The sequence below is a fragment of the Varanus komodoensis genome, unplaced genomic scaffold (assembly GCF_004798865.1).
Source record: "Varanus komodoensis strain SLA01 unplaced genomic scaffold, ASM479886v1 scaffold19, whole genome shotgun sequence".
Classification (NCBI taxonomy): domain Eukaryota; kingdom Metazoa; phylum Chordata; class Lepidosauria; order Squamata; family Varanidae; genus Varanus; species Varanus komodoensis.
In genome coordinates this window covers 12,294,682-12,308,080 of record NW_025335550.1, presented here as the reverse complement: position 1 = coordinate 12,308,080, position 13,399 = coordinate 12,294,682, and the positions used below count along the sequence as shown (strand labels likewise).

Here is a 13,399-nt window from a genome sequence, read left to right as displayed (position 1 = left end):
TAATAATAATAATAATAATAATAATAATAATAATAATAATAATAATAATGTCCCCCCTCACTCTTCCCTTCTCAAGGCTGAACATGCCCAGTTCTCTCATTCTCTTTGAAAGCACAGGGCAGTGCTTCCAAACCCTGGATCATGTTTGTTACCCTCCTCTGGACCCTTTCTAATTTTTCTGTATCTTTCTTCAATCTTGGTGCCCTGAAGTGGACACAGGATTCCAGATTAATACACAGGATTCCAGATTAATACTTGTAATTTGTGAACAAGCAGAAAAGCATTGGTCCCAATAGAGGTTCTGTGGAACCTCACATTTTACAGCCTTCCACTAGAGAATTTACCATTTAATTCCATTTATTCTCTGCTTTCTGCACTTAAACCAGTTTTGAGCTTTAAAAAGGTGTTTCTAATGTCATGACTGCTAAACTTCCTCCTTGGGAAGGGATTTTGTGGCAGGCCTTTGGCAAAGTACTCATCTGCCATTTAAGCCAATGACAAGCCTGGACTCTCCATGTTTGAAACTTACTGTCTTGGATGCCAAAGAGGAATATTCCAGAAGTCTGCCGAGATGAAGCTGAAGAGTTCTGCAGCTGGTTGATGGAGCCGTTTCCAGGGCCACTGTGGAACAACGCCGCTGCCGCTTGCTGCTGCTGCTGCTGCTGCTGCTGCTGCTGTGCTTGCTGCTGCTGCTGCTGCTGCTGTGCCGACGAAGCCCCCTGGATGCCGGGCAGGCCATTCTGCGAGGAGTAGAGTGGCGGCTGCGGCTGCTGCAGCTCCTGCTGGCTCATGCTGCTCTGCAAGGCGGACATGGAAGTCGAGGTGATGAAGAGGGTGACGGGCTGCTCCTGCGAGCTGGGGGACCCCTGGACCAGCTGGATCTGGGGGGAGCCGTGGAACAAGGCCGGCGGCGGCTCGGCTTGGGTGGAGCCCGCGCCCTGGCTCTGGAACTGCATGGGCTGCTGGTCCGTGTTCATGGGGGCCAGGCTGCTCTGGGGATGGAAGAGAGACTGGCTCTGCTGCTGCTGCTGTGGCGGCTGCTGCGGCTGCTGCTCCTGGCCGGCCAGTGGGTTGGGGCTGGAGCTGAACATCATGTCCTGCTCCTGGGACGACATCGGGCCCATGGCGTTCTGGCTGCCAAACCGCATGTTCTGCTGCGGCTCTTGGCTGGGGGCGCCGCTCTGGAGCGCCACCATCGAGTGAGGAGGCTGGAACATAGGGCCCTGCTGGCCTGGGGGCACCCCAGACGGAGGGAGAGAGCCCAGAGGCACCTGGGACTGGAACAGGCTCTGCTGCGGGGGCTGCGGCTGCTCCGGGGCCAGCATCGGGCTCTGGAGGTGCGAGAGCGGGGGCTGCTGCTGGAACGAGGACTGCTGCTCGGCGCTGGCGGACGCCTGCAGCGAGGACATGGAGCTCGGGGTGGTGAAGAAGGGCATCTGGTCCTCCTGGGCAACGGAGCCACTCATTGAGTTCTGGGAGAGGAAGAGGCCTCCCGCCTGCTGGTCCTGAATGACCCCCATGGCACTCTGGGAGCGGAACATGGGGGGCTGCAGCTGTTCCGAGGAAGCGGCCGCGGTCTGGCTGTGGTAGAGCGTGCTGGGCGCCTCCTGGGATATGCTCTGGCCGTCTCCAAGCGGGCCCTGCGAGTGGAAGAGCTGGGCCTGCGAGTGCGGCGCCTGCTGCAAGAAGCTTCCGGACTGGAGGGACAGCATCTCCCTGCCCTGCTGAAAGAGGCCCCCGCCTTGCTGCTGGGCCCCGCCGCCCTGAACGGCGCCCATCATGTTCTCGGAGGAGGAGAAGAGGTTCACCGGGGCCTGACTTTCCCCGCTGTGCTGCATTTGGACCATGGCCTGATAGACGGTGCTCTGGATCTGCTCTGCCTGGCCCGATGCTTCCTCGCCTTCAGTGGAGCCCGAGGCCTGGAACATGCTGGGGGCGCTGGCGGGGACCTGCTGCTGATGCGGCGGCGGCGGCGGCTGGGGCGGCGTCCCGGCCTCGCTGCCGGAAACGCTCGTGGGGGAGAACAGCTCGCACTGCATTTGCAAGTCTTCGCCTGCGGACAGCCCCCCCATCATGTGGGAGGCCTGCTGGTACACGGGCGACGGCTGGACGCTCCCGTTGCCGGCCGCCGAGGAGGAGAACAGCTCCGACTGCATCTGGCTGGCCGCCTGGCAGAGCCCCTGCTGTATCTCCATCACCATCGCGGCCGAGGTCTCCATGGCTTGCTGCTGCTGCTGCTGCTGCTGCTGTTGCTGCTGCTGTTGCTGCTGTTGCTGCTGCTGTTGCTGCTGCTGCTGCTGCTGACTGGATAAAGCGTTTTCGGACTGCGGGTGGACACTTTCTGTTCGGCCGGCCAGGAGGTCTTCGGCCCTCGTGTGGACGGTGTCCGAGGAGGAAAACATCCCCTGGCCAACTCCGTTCTGGATCTGGCTGACCTGCTGGAAGATCTCTGCATTGAGCTGCTCTTGAACATCCTTGTTGTCGGAGCCAGAAAACAAAACCGAGGACAGCTGCTGCTGGGCTTCCAGGACCTGCTGGACCAGGTCCACGCTTCTGCCGCCGCCAGCGGGACTGGCCTGAAAGCTCCCTGCCTGCAGCTGCTGGATGCTCTGCAGCTGCCCCACCCCGCCGGCCGACGGGAACATGCTGGAGGACATCTGTTGCTGCAGGGCCTGGGCCGACTCCGGCAGCGAGGGCTGCTGCTGGGAGGCCTCCGTCAGCTGCGACAGAGCCATGACGCTGCCGTCCGGCTGCAGCACCTCTCTGGGCTGGGACTCCCTCGAGGAGAACGGGGAGGCCTGCTGCAGCAAGGCGTCGCTGCTCTGCAGCTGGCTGGAGGCAGACACGGCCGGGAAGCTGCCGGGCTGCGCGACATCCTGGGCCTGGAGGCTGGGCATCGCCTCCGGGGTGAACCCCTTTGGTGGCAGCTGCTGCTTCTCACTCTCTGGAGCTAAATGAGGAGCAGAAGAGGAGAAGGCGCCGTTCCCCAGCATGTTGGACATGCTGCTCTCCAGAGTCGCTTGCGGTGGCCCAACCACGCTGGTCGCCTGAGGAGAAACACACCCCGTAAGAGGCCGGGCTCCACTCCGCCCGCAGGGCAACTCTGCAGAGCTCCTACTGCCAAGCTGGAGACAGAAGGCGTGGTGCAAGCACACCTGTGCTGTGCCGCCTCTCCCAGACTGGCCCTTGTTGCCCCAAACACACTAGCCTATCGGGGACAAGGCCTTGCTAGCAAGAGGGGGCCTGTTCCAGCACAATTTACGCAACAGCCAGGAGACTTTGGATCAAGGATAAGTATTTTTTGCCATGCGGGGATTGCACCGAACGGGAACACTGGGACAAGCTGTGCTGAGCCACTAAAAGGTATCCAATCTTACACGCCAAGATGCAAGGCCAGACTTTTTACTATACAAAGGAAGTTGCAAGAGACGCCTGCGTTCTCCTTTGGGCCACATGGCTGCCTGTCCCTGTTGTGAAGGAACAAAACGGCACTTCTTCTTTTGTCAGTCAGCTAACAAATATGCACACGGAGTAAGTCCAGTGTGACTCCAACAAGGGCCATAAAGATACTTCAGATTAATACAGGCCCCCCTGAATACAACGCTGTCTCTCTTCCACAGTTCGGGGAGAAAGTCGAAGCGGTGCCGATGTGGACTTGGCGCTGGCCTAGAGGCACTCTCAGGCAGTTGCTGCCAGTGCCCCGTGATGGGCGAGTGAGAGGCCAGGTGCAAAAGCTGCCGGACGAGGCAGCCTGCGTGACGTTGGGCACGAAGAGGCGGCAGCCACGGGATGCGCCTGTGAGGTGGAGGGGCAGAGGCAGCAACCCGCCCCCACAGAAAGCAGGCCTCTCAAAGCATTTCCTTCCATCCATCTTCGCTCCCTCCCACCTTTATTCCTCGCGGGTCCCCTTCCCTACTGCCCTGCTGCTTGTTTCTTGGGAGGCTTCTGGATGCAAGGATAGGGTGGAAGTACTGCAAACAATACGTTTACTCCAGAATGCCGACATCGCCTGCCATCGCCACTTACGTTAAAGACCGGAGCAGGCCTCTTTTCAGCTGCAAGCTCCATTGCAGCAGCCTCTTCGTTCTTAACGATGCTGCTTGGCCTGAGTGGAGTTATCAAGGCACTGGGAAGAATATTTACCTTGTCCAGGTTGCAGCTGCTTGTGCTCACTGTAGCAGATGACAAATACTTAATTAATGTTCTCCTGAAAGAAGGCTACCAGAGGGTGTAACTCAAGTGCAGGGGCCGAGAGAGAAGCACCCGCTGTTGTGGGAACTTTAGAAATGGGAGGCTAAAGGAAAGTTATGGCAACACAGGGACCCTGCTCCGATACCGGAGGGAGCAGAGAGCCAGGAAGACTAACGGCCACGGAGGGCCTTCTCCACCATGATTTTGTCCCATCTCCTTTTAAAGTTGTCCAAGTTGGTGGCCGTCACTCCATCTCATGGAAGAGAATCCTACATTTAACTCTGTGTTGTGTGAGGAAGTCCTTCCTTTTATCTGTCCTGGATTAGCTTTGTGGGATCACTGTGGATTCTAGTAAAATGTCTTCCTATCCAGTCTCTCTACCCCATGCATAATTTTGTACGCATCTATCGTGTCTCTCCTCACCCACCTTTTCTCTGAGCTACGAGGCCCCAGATAGGGTAACGTGCAAATATGGAGCATTTGCTTAAGTCACTTTGCTTGCTCTTTTCTGCACTTTTTCCAACACTGTAATAGCTTTTTTTCAGGTTTTGGGACTAGAACTGCACATAGTATTTGCGGAACCATGGATCTGAGTAAGGGCGGGATGGCACCTGCAGTTTGATGCTCAGTGCCTTGCTTGCTTATGCCCAATGGAAAATCGCCTGTGTCACGGCAGCTGTGCACGGGAGTAGCGCTTTCAGCAAGGGGTCCGCCACAGCCCAAGCTCTTCCTTAGTCACTGCTGGCTCAGAGCCCGTCAGCTTATATACGAAGCTGGGACTTCTGCCTCCGTGTGCATTATTTCACATTTACTTCTGATGCCCATTTTTCAAGGCTACAGAGACCCCAGGGATCTCATTTCAAACCTTTCTTATTTTAATTAATGTTAATTTATTGTCCTCTGAAAATTTGGCCTCTCCAACACTCGCTCCTAATCCCCCGTTATTTATGGACAAGCGGAGAGGCGCTGGTCCCAGTGCTGGGCGCTGTGGGACTCCGCTGGGTGCAGCCCTCCTCCGACTCTACGCTCTGCCTCCTGCCCCTGAAGCCGTGGCAGATCCGTGGCAGGTCCTCCGCTCCTGCTCCACCACTGCTCAGGGGCATTCTCCGAGGGCCTCCTGGAGGTCAAAGGCCTCTTGGAAGTCCAGGTGAACAATACCTACTGGATCTGCTCTATCCACAAGCTTACTGACATTCCAAAAGAACTCCAAAAGACGAGTAATACATCACTTCCATTGCTGAAGCCATGTCCATCCTTTTTAGCTGGGATCCTACTATTCTTAGCACTTGGTTCCAAACCCTTTACCCAGAAAAGAGATTACCCTAAATAGCCTGTAATTTTCTGGAACCCTCCTGGATCTCTTTTTAAAAAGTAGTGTTACACTCATAGCATCCTAGAAGAGTGGAGTCGGAAGGGGCCATGAAGGCCGTCGGGCCCAAGCCCCAGCTGGTGCAGGACACCCACTGACCCCACTGCATCACAGGGCAGCGATACTGGCTGTTCTCCATTCCCCGGCACAAAAGCCGATCCTGGGAAAGGCTACACTGTTGTTAGACCATCAGCAGTTCTTCATCTGAACTCCTTAAGAACTCTGGAAAGGACACCCCTGTAAAGCGGAATGAAGCGATCTTAATTTTGGCTAGACATGTCGCTGCCTCTACTGCACCTTGGCTTGTGGCTTCTCTACCGCTGCCCTCCAGGAACAGAACAGAACCACTCTGTGGTTCGATTCATTAAAAAGAAGTGGCACTCAGCCGAGAGCAGCACTACCTTCCCAAATAAATTACTTTCCCTGCAAAAAGGATTCACTTCATCTACACAATACAATATTGTTTTAGGGAGTCCTTCTCTGGTGCAAGTTCAAACGCAAGTGATTTAAGACCACTGGTGGTTTGTTTCAGTCAAAATACCTTTGATTGCTTCATCAAAAGAGCAAGACTGTGTCGGGCTGGATATTTCCTGTTTCACATTTACATTCAGCGTACCAGCTGTTGATGCAAAAGACATCATCAACTTTAAAAGAGGGACAAAACAAAGCATTTCTACCCCAGATAAGGAATGTTTTTCCCTATTTTCTGGAAAAGAAACCCCTACGGCAAGCACTAACTGCAGGCCTCTAAGCCAGACTGCAAAAGGCTCCACCATCGTGTTGCAACACGGGCCGGCTTTCCTCAGCTGGGCCTCTACGAATGTGTTGGCCTGCAACTCTCACCACCGCAAGCCAGCAAGGCTGGGGCAGCCCAAGGCCATGGAGGGCCCCAAGCACCAGGCCCTGTGGTGTGGGGCAGCCCCACTCTTCCTTCCCACACCCCCTTCACTCTTGGGGGCCCAGTCCCTCTGGCACGATGAGAGCGTCCACTCTTGTGCTGCCACCCCCCAAGGTGCACGGGGGGGCTGCCCACTGCTGCCCGACTTCGTGCCTCGGCCTCCTCGAAAGGCTCAGCAGCAGAAGACAAGAAACGCTCTGCAGAGGTATTTTCCCAGGCCCTCACAATGGGCTCGCCGCTGCTTACATACATGCATCTGGAGTGTATGTAAATGGCTGCATGTCGTGCGATCTCCCAGCGTTGGTCACCACATAGATCCCAATGGAAACAGGTGTCGTTATTTGCTGGTCATGATATGGCGGCACCTTCACAATTAGATGATTCTGAACGCAAAAGAGAATTTTGCAGGCGTGTCAAGACTGCACCGATTTTATTCTCCCAATTGCTTGCAAGTAACATTAATAACAGGCAAAGATCACATTTGAGGTTCTGAGTCCTGCACTGAAAAAGCTACCAGGCGACCGGTGCTTACCTAGCACAAGGCTGAACTGCTCGGGCCCACGTACCAGAGGCAGAGCTACCCAGGAGACGACCCCGTCACTTGCGCGCCAGTTCCCGTTCCTGCCCTCCCCATTTCACCATCCCAAATGCTGCCCGGGGCTTTAGGGCAAGCAGTGGCTACAATTTTAAGCCACACACAGTCTTAGGTTGGATGGAGGGACACACTGACATCAGGGGAGTCAGACGCAATAGCTGCTGGCCCATCACACAGTTAGGTCTGAGAAAATCCGAAAAGGTTTCTCCAGCCAACATGTGTTGAAGATCAGCTTATGAGAAGTATACAAGGGCAAGGTGACAGAAACTGGAACCTGACCCTCACCCTCTGCCAAGGATTGGCAGAGATCCCTTCATTCCAGTTAACGTGTTATGGCAGCTGGGGCACGAACGGCCATTTCTCAGCTTCCACTCCTGCAAAGAGGGTCATTTCAGAAATAATAATGATGATGAGGAGGAGGAGGAGGAATAATTGCGTAGCAGAACAGAGCAAGTCCTGTATTCACTAATATAACCTTCGAGCTTAAAAGCCATGATGGTTACCATCACTCAAAAGACAACATAAAGGGTTTCCTAGGTTGCAGAAGATGGTAAATGGAGAACAATCTTACACAGTTCAAGATTTAGGGGTGGGGAGTGAGAGAAAAGCAGCAGCAAAGCACTGCAATGGAGAGGAAAGCAATTAATTTGCAACCAGTCTGCAAACAAAAAGATCACCCTTGTCAGTTCCTATCTTTGTCAATTCTATGACTAAGTATATTAATTCAGTATATTGACCATGTGATAGGAGACAAAAAATTCAGCAACTTGAAGACTGCTTTTGGAACAAACTTATCTATATAACTTGGGAGTAAAACATTTGCAATTCTGAACTTATAGATTTGCTTTGAGATCTTTCCTTCCAAACACATTATAAAAGGAAGGGTTCTTTTAGCAATTTTTCAATGAATACATTCAAGAAGGAACTGTTATCTCAACTATGAGCCAGAAAGGTTTGTCAGGATATTTTTAGCCCCTAAAAGAGTACCTGATGAAACAACTCCATGTCAATTTCCGCTTCTGCTTTCCAAGAGTTTTCATCTGTGCAAGAGCAAAAGAAGGGGGGAGTCACTGCACATGCTCAGCTAAGCTGATTTCCCCCCGCAAGCTCATCACAGAAGCCAACTAACTCACTGGTTGCCCACAAAGGCCAACCACTAGCCCAGCTCCATCTACACTCATCTCGCCTTGCTCAGCCTGGGTGTGCCAACTCTGGTACTCACCGGACACGTTCTCTTGGAAGATGACTTTTGTTCCCTTCAGAAAGTTCTTGCCAATCAGAAATACTTCCTCTTCTCCCTTCACTGAACAGCTATGCAGACTCTTCTTTAGGATCTCTGGTACACCTGCTGGCTGAGCTACAAGTTGAAAGAAGAGGCATCCTTTAAAGCCATGCTGATTGGCTGGACCTCCCCAAAGTCTGTGTGTGGGACTGGGACTCAGGTGATCTGGGCTCTAGTCCCTGCTCAGCCACGGAGCCAACTGGGTGACTTTGGGCCAGTCAGACTCTCACCCCAACCTACCATACAGGGATGCTGTGGTGAGGATAAGACTGAGAGGAGGAGAAAGAGAATTATGTAAGCCACTTTGAGTTCTGTGTAGGAAAAAGGGTGCAATATAAATCCAACAAATAAATAAGTGTCTAAATACAAAAGGATTCTACCAGTGTTGCACAGGAGGCAAAACGCTGGCAGTTTAGGCACGAGTGCCTGCAGTTTAATCCAGATGTTGTTTGCCTCTCAGTGGTGACAAACACTTGCCTGAGGGAAGCCCCTGCCTCGGGGCAGAAGCGGCCCTTCTCCTTGGCAGAGGCCCCACAGGTGTGCATGCAGGCCACTCCCCACTGCAGCACCACAGGCGTCCTTGGTGAGGGGCAAGTCGGACCTCTGCCCCAGAGCTTGTGCTCTTCACTGAGCCAGAACAAAATCAGCTGCTCTTCCTGAGCAGCCGGCAGACAAAGTCCCTGCCCAGGATCAGCTTCTCCATCCTTCATCGACTCCCAGCTGCCACCACGGCCGGGCTGGCAAAGACCACTGACCCACCAGCAGCGGCTACTGCAGGCTTCTGTGCAGGGGGCAACCCAAGAGGCACATGCCGGGGCTACTCAGAAGGATTCGGGGGACTGTGTGGCACGACTCCGACGGCACGTGCCGCTTCCTCTGTGTTAACGCAACCCCTCATCCCGGCATCTCTTCCCCACCCTCCCAGAGTAAGGACCAAGGTTAGCAAGACCACCCAGTTGGTAAACATTCCTGTTGCCCTTATCAGAAAAGATTCGCTCCTGAGCTGGTGTATTAATGTAATAGCAACGTTCGCTTTATCCAACCAAAAGCAGATAATTGGTTCTTTCAGTCCAATGCTTCTTTACATTTCTGGTTTATTCTGGCTGTTCAGTCTGATTTCTTTTTAAAGTACAGACTTCCATAATGGGATAAAACTTAGATGCACTGCGGCTCAACCAGCAAGCGGCGGCTGCAAATCAGCTGGGATCAGCCTCAGAGCTGGACTTTGCCACTTACTGCACAAAATGGGCGAGGACGGCGTCTGCAGGGTCAGCGTGGAGCCGTCCTTCCGAGGAATGTTCACACGGAATACTAGCCTAGCCCGGGTGCTTTTCTTCTTTGAGCCGGCAATTCCGATTCGAGCTTCGACATCTGCATTCCTCAGCTTCAGGATTCCAACGCAGTCCACCCTAGCAACACAAGACTGGCATCACCAACCTGACTCGCCTTCAAGTAGGTCACGGATGTTTTGCCGTCGTTATTTGTTTTTTGGCGCCTGACCAAGAGCTTTTTATTTAAATGTTATTTTAATTAATTGCTAACTTATAAGAATCCCAAATAAATAAGTGGGTAAGTAAGAGCATGAAAGCAGCCAGCTCGGGAGCATTTTACTTCAAGGTCCACCAGCAGCAGCTTCTGTCGCAGAGCCAGCACCAGCACCCCACAACGCCAAGCACTAGAACGGCGCCGGAGAGGAGTGCGCTAGAATCCCTGCTCAGGCAGATGGACATTGTGACCTTGGGCAATTCGTTTCAGCATCACTTTCCAAGGGCGAAAACCAGTCAAGGGACAGCAGGAAGCTCTTGGGACAGCAAGCATCCTTTGCGAAGCAGCAGCTGTTGGAACCAGCCACGCAGTGATGTGCAGCTGACAAAGACGAAGGCGGTGGGGCAGAAGGGCCCCCAGCTCTTTCCAGCCACAAGCCACCTTCAGAATGTTCTGAAACTTCCAGGCACAATTTTGGGGGGATGCCCACCACGACATACTAAGTGCCAGATATGTCTATCCTGCCTACTTGAATATACTCAGGGGCAGCTGACCACAGCATTTAAGCGGTGTAGAGGGCAACATGCCCACTGCCTGTCCTGTCAATGCCCGCCACCCCAAAAGGCTGCCTTCTGCGAAAGCAGGAGGTCGCAGCTGCCGTTCAGAGGCAACTGAGGTAGCCGCAGCTCAGTCCGGGCAACTGGTCAGATGAGCGATCTGGGCAACTCAGTTTTGCTGGCTGGCTAAATGCTCATTGCTAGAGCAATCAGTCAGTCGTTATTTGGAGATTCTTTTGCATCCAAACGCGGCCCATCAACAAAGCACACCTTCAATTGTCGAGCACATCTTTCCCATGCAAATGGCACTGACAACCTGTATGCAAACTTCCTGTATCCGCCTCCACCCACCTCCCACCCAGCGAGATGAGCAGGGCTCCGCAGGGAGCATCTCTCCATGTGGGGAAGAGGGAAGTGATGGCAGAGAGCTGTTTCAGGTGTTACAGAGTGTACTTCCTGTCCCTTGGGCACCTGCGAAAATCAAAGCCAACATGAAGGTAAAACCCAGGGCACCTTCTGTTACTTGCTCTAAGTCAATGGGGCACATATAAACATGAGTTCAAAGCAGAGGTTTATTTCATACCCTCAAGCTCTCTCCATGATTCAAAGCAGGAAATAGCCATTTCTTAAAAGTGACCTCCACAAAGGGCTACAGTTAAGGAGGGCTCTATTCCTCACAGACAAAGCTATGTTCCAGAGATTATGCAAAACTCAAAACCAGCATTTGGACCAATGGCTGAGGAAAGACTTGAACAAAAGGCTCTTCTCAGTTCAGTACAGTATCAGTCGCCAGCCCTGAGCAGCTTTCAGATGAAAAGGCTGATCCATTTGGGAGATCAGGTCAAGAGCCAGATTAACCATCACAGCGGAGGTGAGTCATAAGCCACCTGCAGCTTCCAAGCACACGCATGTTGTGTGTTGCATGGCGGCTGCTGTTACAAGAGCTCTGTGCTGGCTGAAAGACTGCATTGTTCAGCACCTCAAAGGGGTTTGCATCTCAGGGCCAGCACTGAGGGAGTTCACCGCGTACAATACTTGGCAAGTTTCAGACAGCGACCTAGTTAAAGGGCCATTTGGCAAGAGCGCTGCTGATATCAGTGGTGTGAAGCCCAGACATAAACAAATCCAGAGCCAGTTCGCTTACAGGGTGTCAGGTTAACTGGAAATGCGTATGTTTGCCCCGTATGTGTGATAGCTGCCAGCTACGGCCCTGACAGCTATCATACCCAAGGGCACGTCCCCCAAGACACCGGGGCAGGCAGGCAGGCGGGACTGGAAAACGCGTTTTCTTGCGTGCAACAGGCCAGCCTAAGCAAGGCAGAGCAGCGCTGCGAAGGCAGCCCTGTAATCCTCCTTATCGCACAGTCTGGTTCGAGCACGAGCAGCAGCGCCACTTGGATGCGGCGCTACGCGACGGTTCGGCGAGACGCGAGCCTCCTCTGCTGGGCTCCTGCACTCGCCCTGCTTTGCGCTTGACTGCGGCTTCTCATATTGTCCGGAGAAACAGACTACCGTTGGCATTCAATGCGGTTACTTCCAAACAAGCAAATCGCAGGGTGTGATTCCTAAAGTGCCTTGCCTGGGCGCGCTGTGCCGAAGGTTAACCACAGCAACGTGTCCAGGCGCGACAGGCTGCGGTTAACCCAAGGGCCGAAGCTTCCGGGCTCCCCCTCACACCACACACAGCGCCAGGAGGGGCAGCGCCTCGGCCTGGGAGGCAGGCAGGGTCCACCACATGTCGCTGGGGCCACCGCTCAGGGCGACCTCTGACCGCCGCCAGGCAGTGTTGGGCCTCCTGCTGCCGAGCACTCGCAGAGCAGCTGCCAAGACCCCTTTGCGCCTGCAAGTTGGGCCTGCTGCATCCGGTGCAAGCGGCAAGGGCTGAGACACACACCGACATGGTGCAAGTCGAGCATTCCATGACACAGAAAGGAACGAGAAGCTCCCGCCCGTCACAGTGCGTGCGGCCAAAGCCCCACAGAGCACCTGACTGGGGCCAGGATGCACAAATAACACAAATCTATTTGATCGTCTCCGGATTTGCTCTTCCTCTGTGCGTTTCAAAACGCCTGATCTGAGTTCAAAATGCCCGATCAGCCACGTTTTCTCTCAGTATCTGCAACAGTGTACTAAGTAACAGTGACTTACGCCAGAGTCATGTTGTTGCTTGGATCCAGGCCCACCTCAATTACTGTGGTGCCTTCGATGTCCACCTCTTTGCAGGGTGTGGTGTTCCGTCCTGTCACTCGGCAGGCCTGATAGAATCCATGCGGTTTCACCCGGCCAGAATCGTTCCCCACAAACACCTGCAGTGCCACAGGCTCATTATGACCTTCCAGCTGGAACCAAACACAGACATGCAAGAGTTCAGGCATTACCACAGACAGTGCAACATATGTGCAAACAGCAGGAATACAAAGCTATTTTTGAGCTCTTGGATTTTAAAACCTGATGCACAGAACATTTTCTCTTTCCAGAAAAACAGTGGAACCTTCTGCTGATAGACAGGAATCGTCATCCTCATTACACACTGGCAAATCTATGCTTTATGCTCAAATGGGAATCTCCTCGTGAGCTCTTTGTGCTTTAATTATGAATCCAAGACATGGGGGCATTTTCAAAAGCCTACTTTGGAAATGAATGAACTTCTTGGACAGGTGAGCATTGTAGAGAAATGCTATCACGTAAGTCCTAAGCTATTCCAGCTGTTAAGACAATCTTGAGCAACTGGGCACGCACCTGAGTTCCACTTCCTGAGTTGGAAAGGTGAAGTACAAATATATTTTTTAAAAATCAATACAATCTCTCCTAGACTATTACTCTCCTAGAAAATACTTTACAATCCCCCAGGAAAAAGGGGTCACGCAGCCAAAGAACTGAGAGGGTTGTTTTTCAGCCGTGTCCCCCGCCCAAACAACGCACACCACTCTCTGGCCCTGTTGCGTGAACACCCACAAACGTTCAAGGGCACCAAGGGCCCATCACACAGGGCAGGGTGGGCGCTCTGGGGCCTCCCCTCCAG

General features: G+C 53.4%; 1 protein-coding gene across 6 annotated transcripts in view; it reads right to left on the bottom strand.

The window, feature by feature from the left end:
• The window catches only part of NFAT5 (nuclear factor of activated T cells 5), a 50,484-nt gene that overhangs the window by 7,338 nt on the left and 29,747 nt on the right, over positions 1 to 13,399 (bottom strand). For all 6 annotated transcript variants that reach the window (XM_044427596.1, XM_044427600.1, XM_044427601.1 and 3 more), the window contains 8 exons: positions 12,526 to 12,716; positions 9,572 to 9,744; positions 8,276 to 8,410; positions 8,041 to 8,093; positions 6,709 to 6,841; positions 6,102 to 6,179; positions 4,027 to 4,172; positions 530 to 3,047 (listed from right to left, as the gene is read on the bottom strand). In XM_044427596.1, the coding sequence (XP_044283531.1) occupies positions 530 to 3,047; positions 4,027 to 4,172; positions 6,102 to 6,179; positions 6,709 to 6,841; positions 8,041 to 8,093; positions 8,276 to 8,410; positions 9,572 to 9,744; positions 12,526 to 12,716 (3,427 nt within the window). The remainder of the gene's footprint in view (positions 1 to 529; positions 3,048 to 4,026; positions 4,173 to 6,101; positions 6,180 to 6,708; positions 6,842 to 8,040; positions 8,094 to 8,275; positions 8,411 to 9,571; positions 9,745 to 12,525; positions 12,717 to 13,399) is intronic.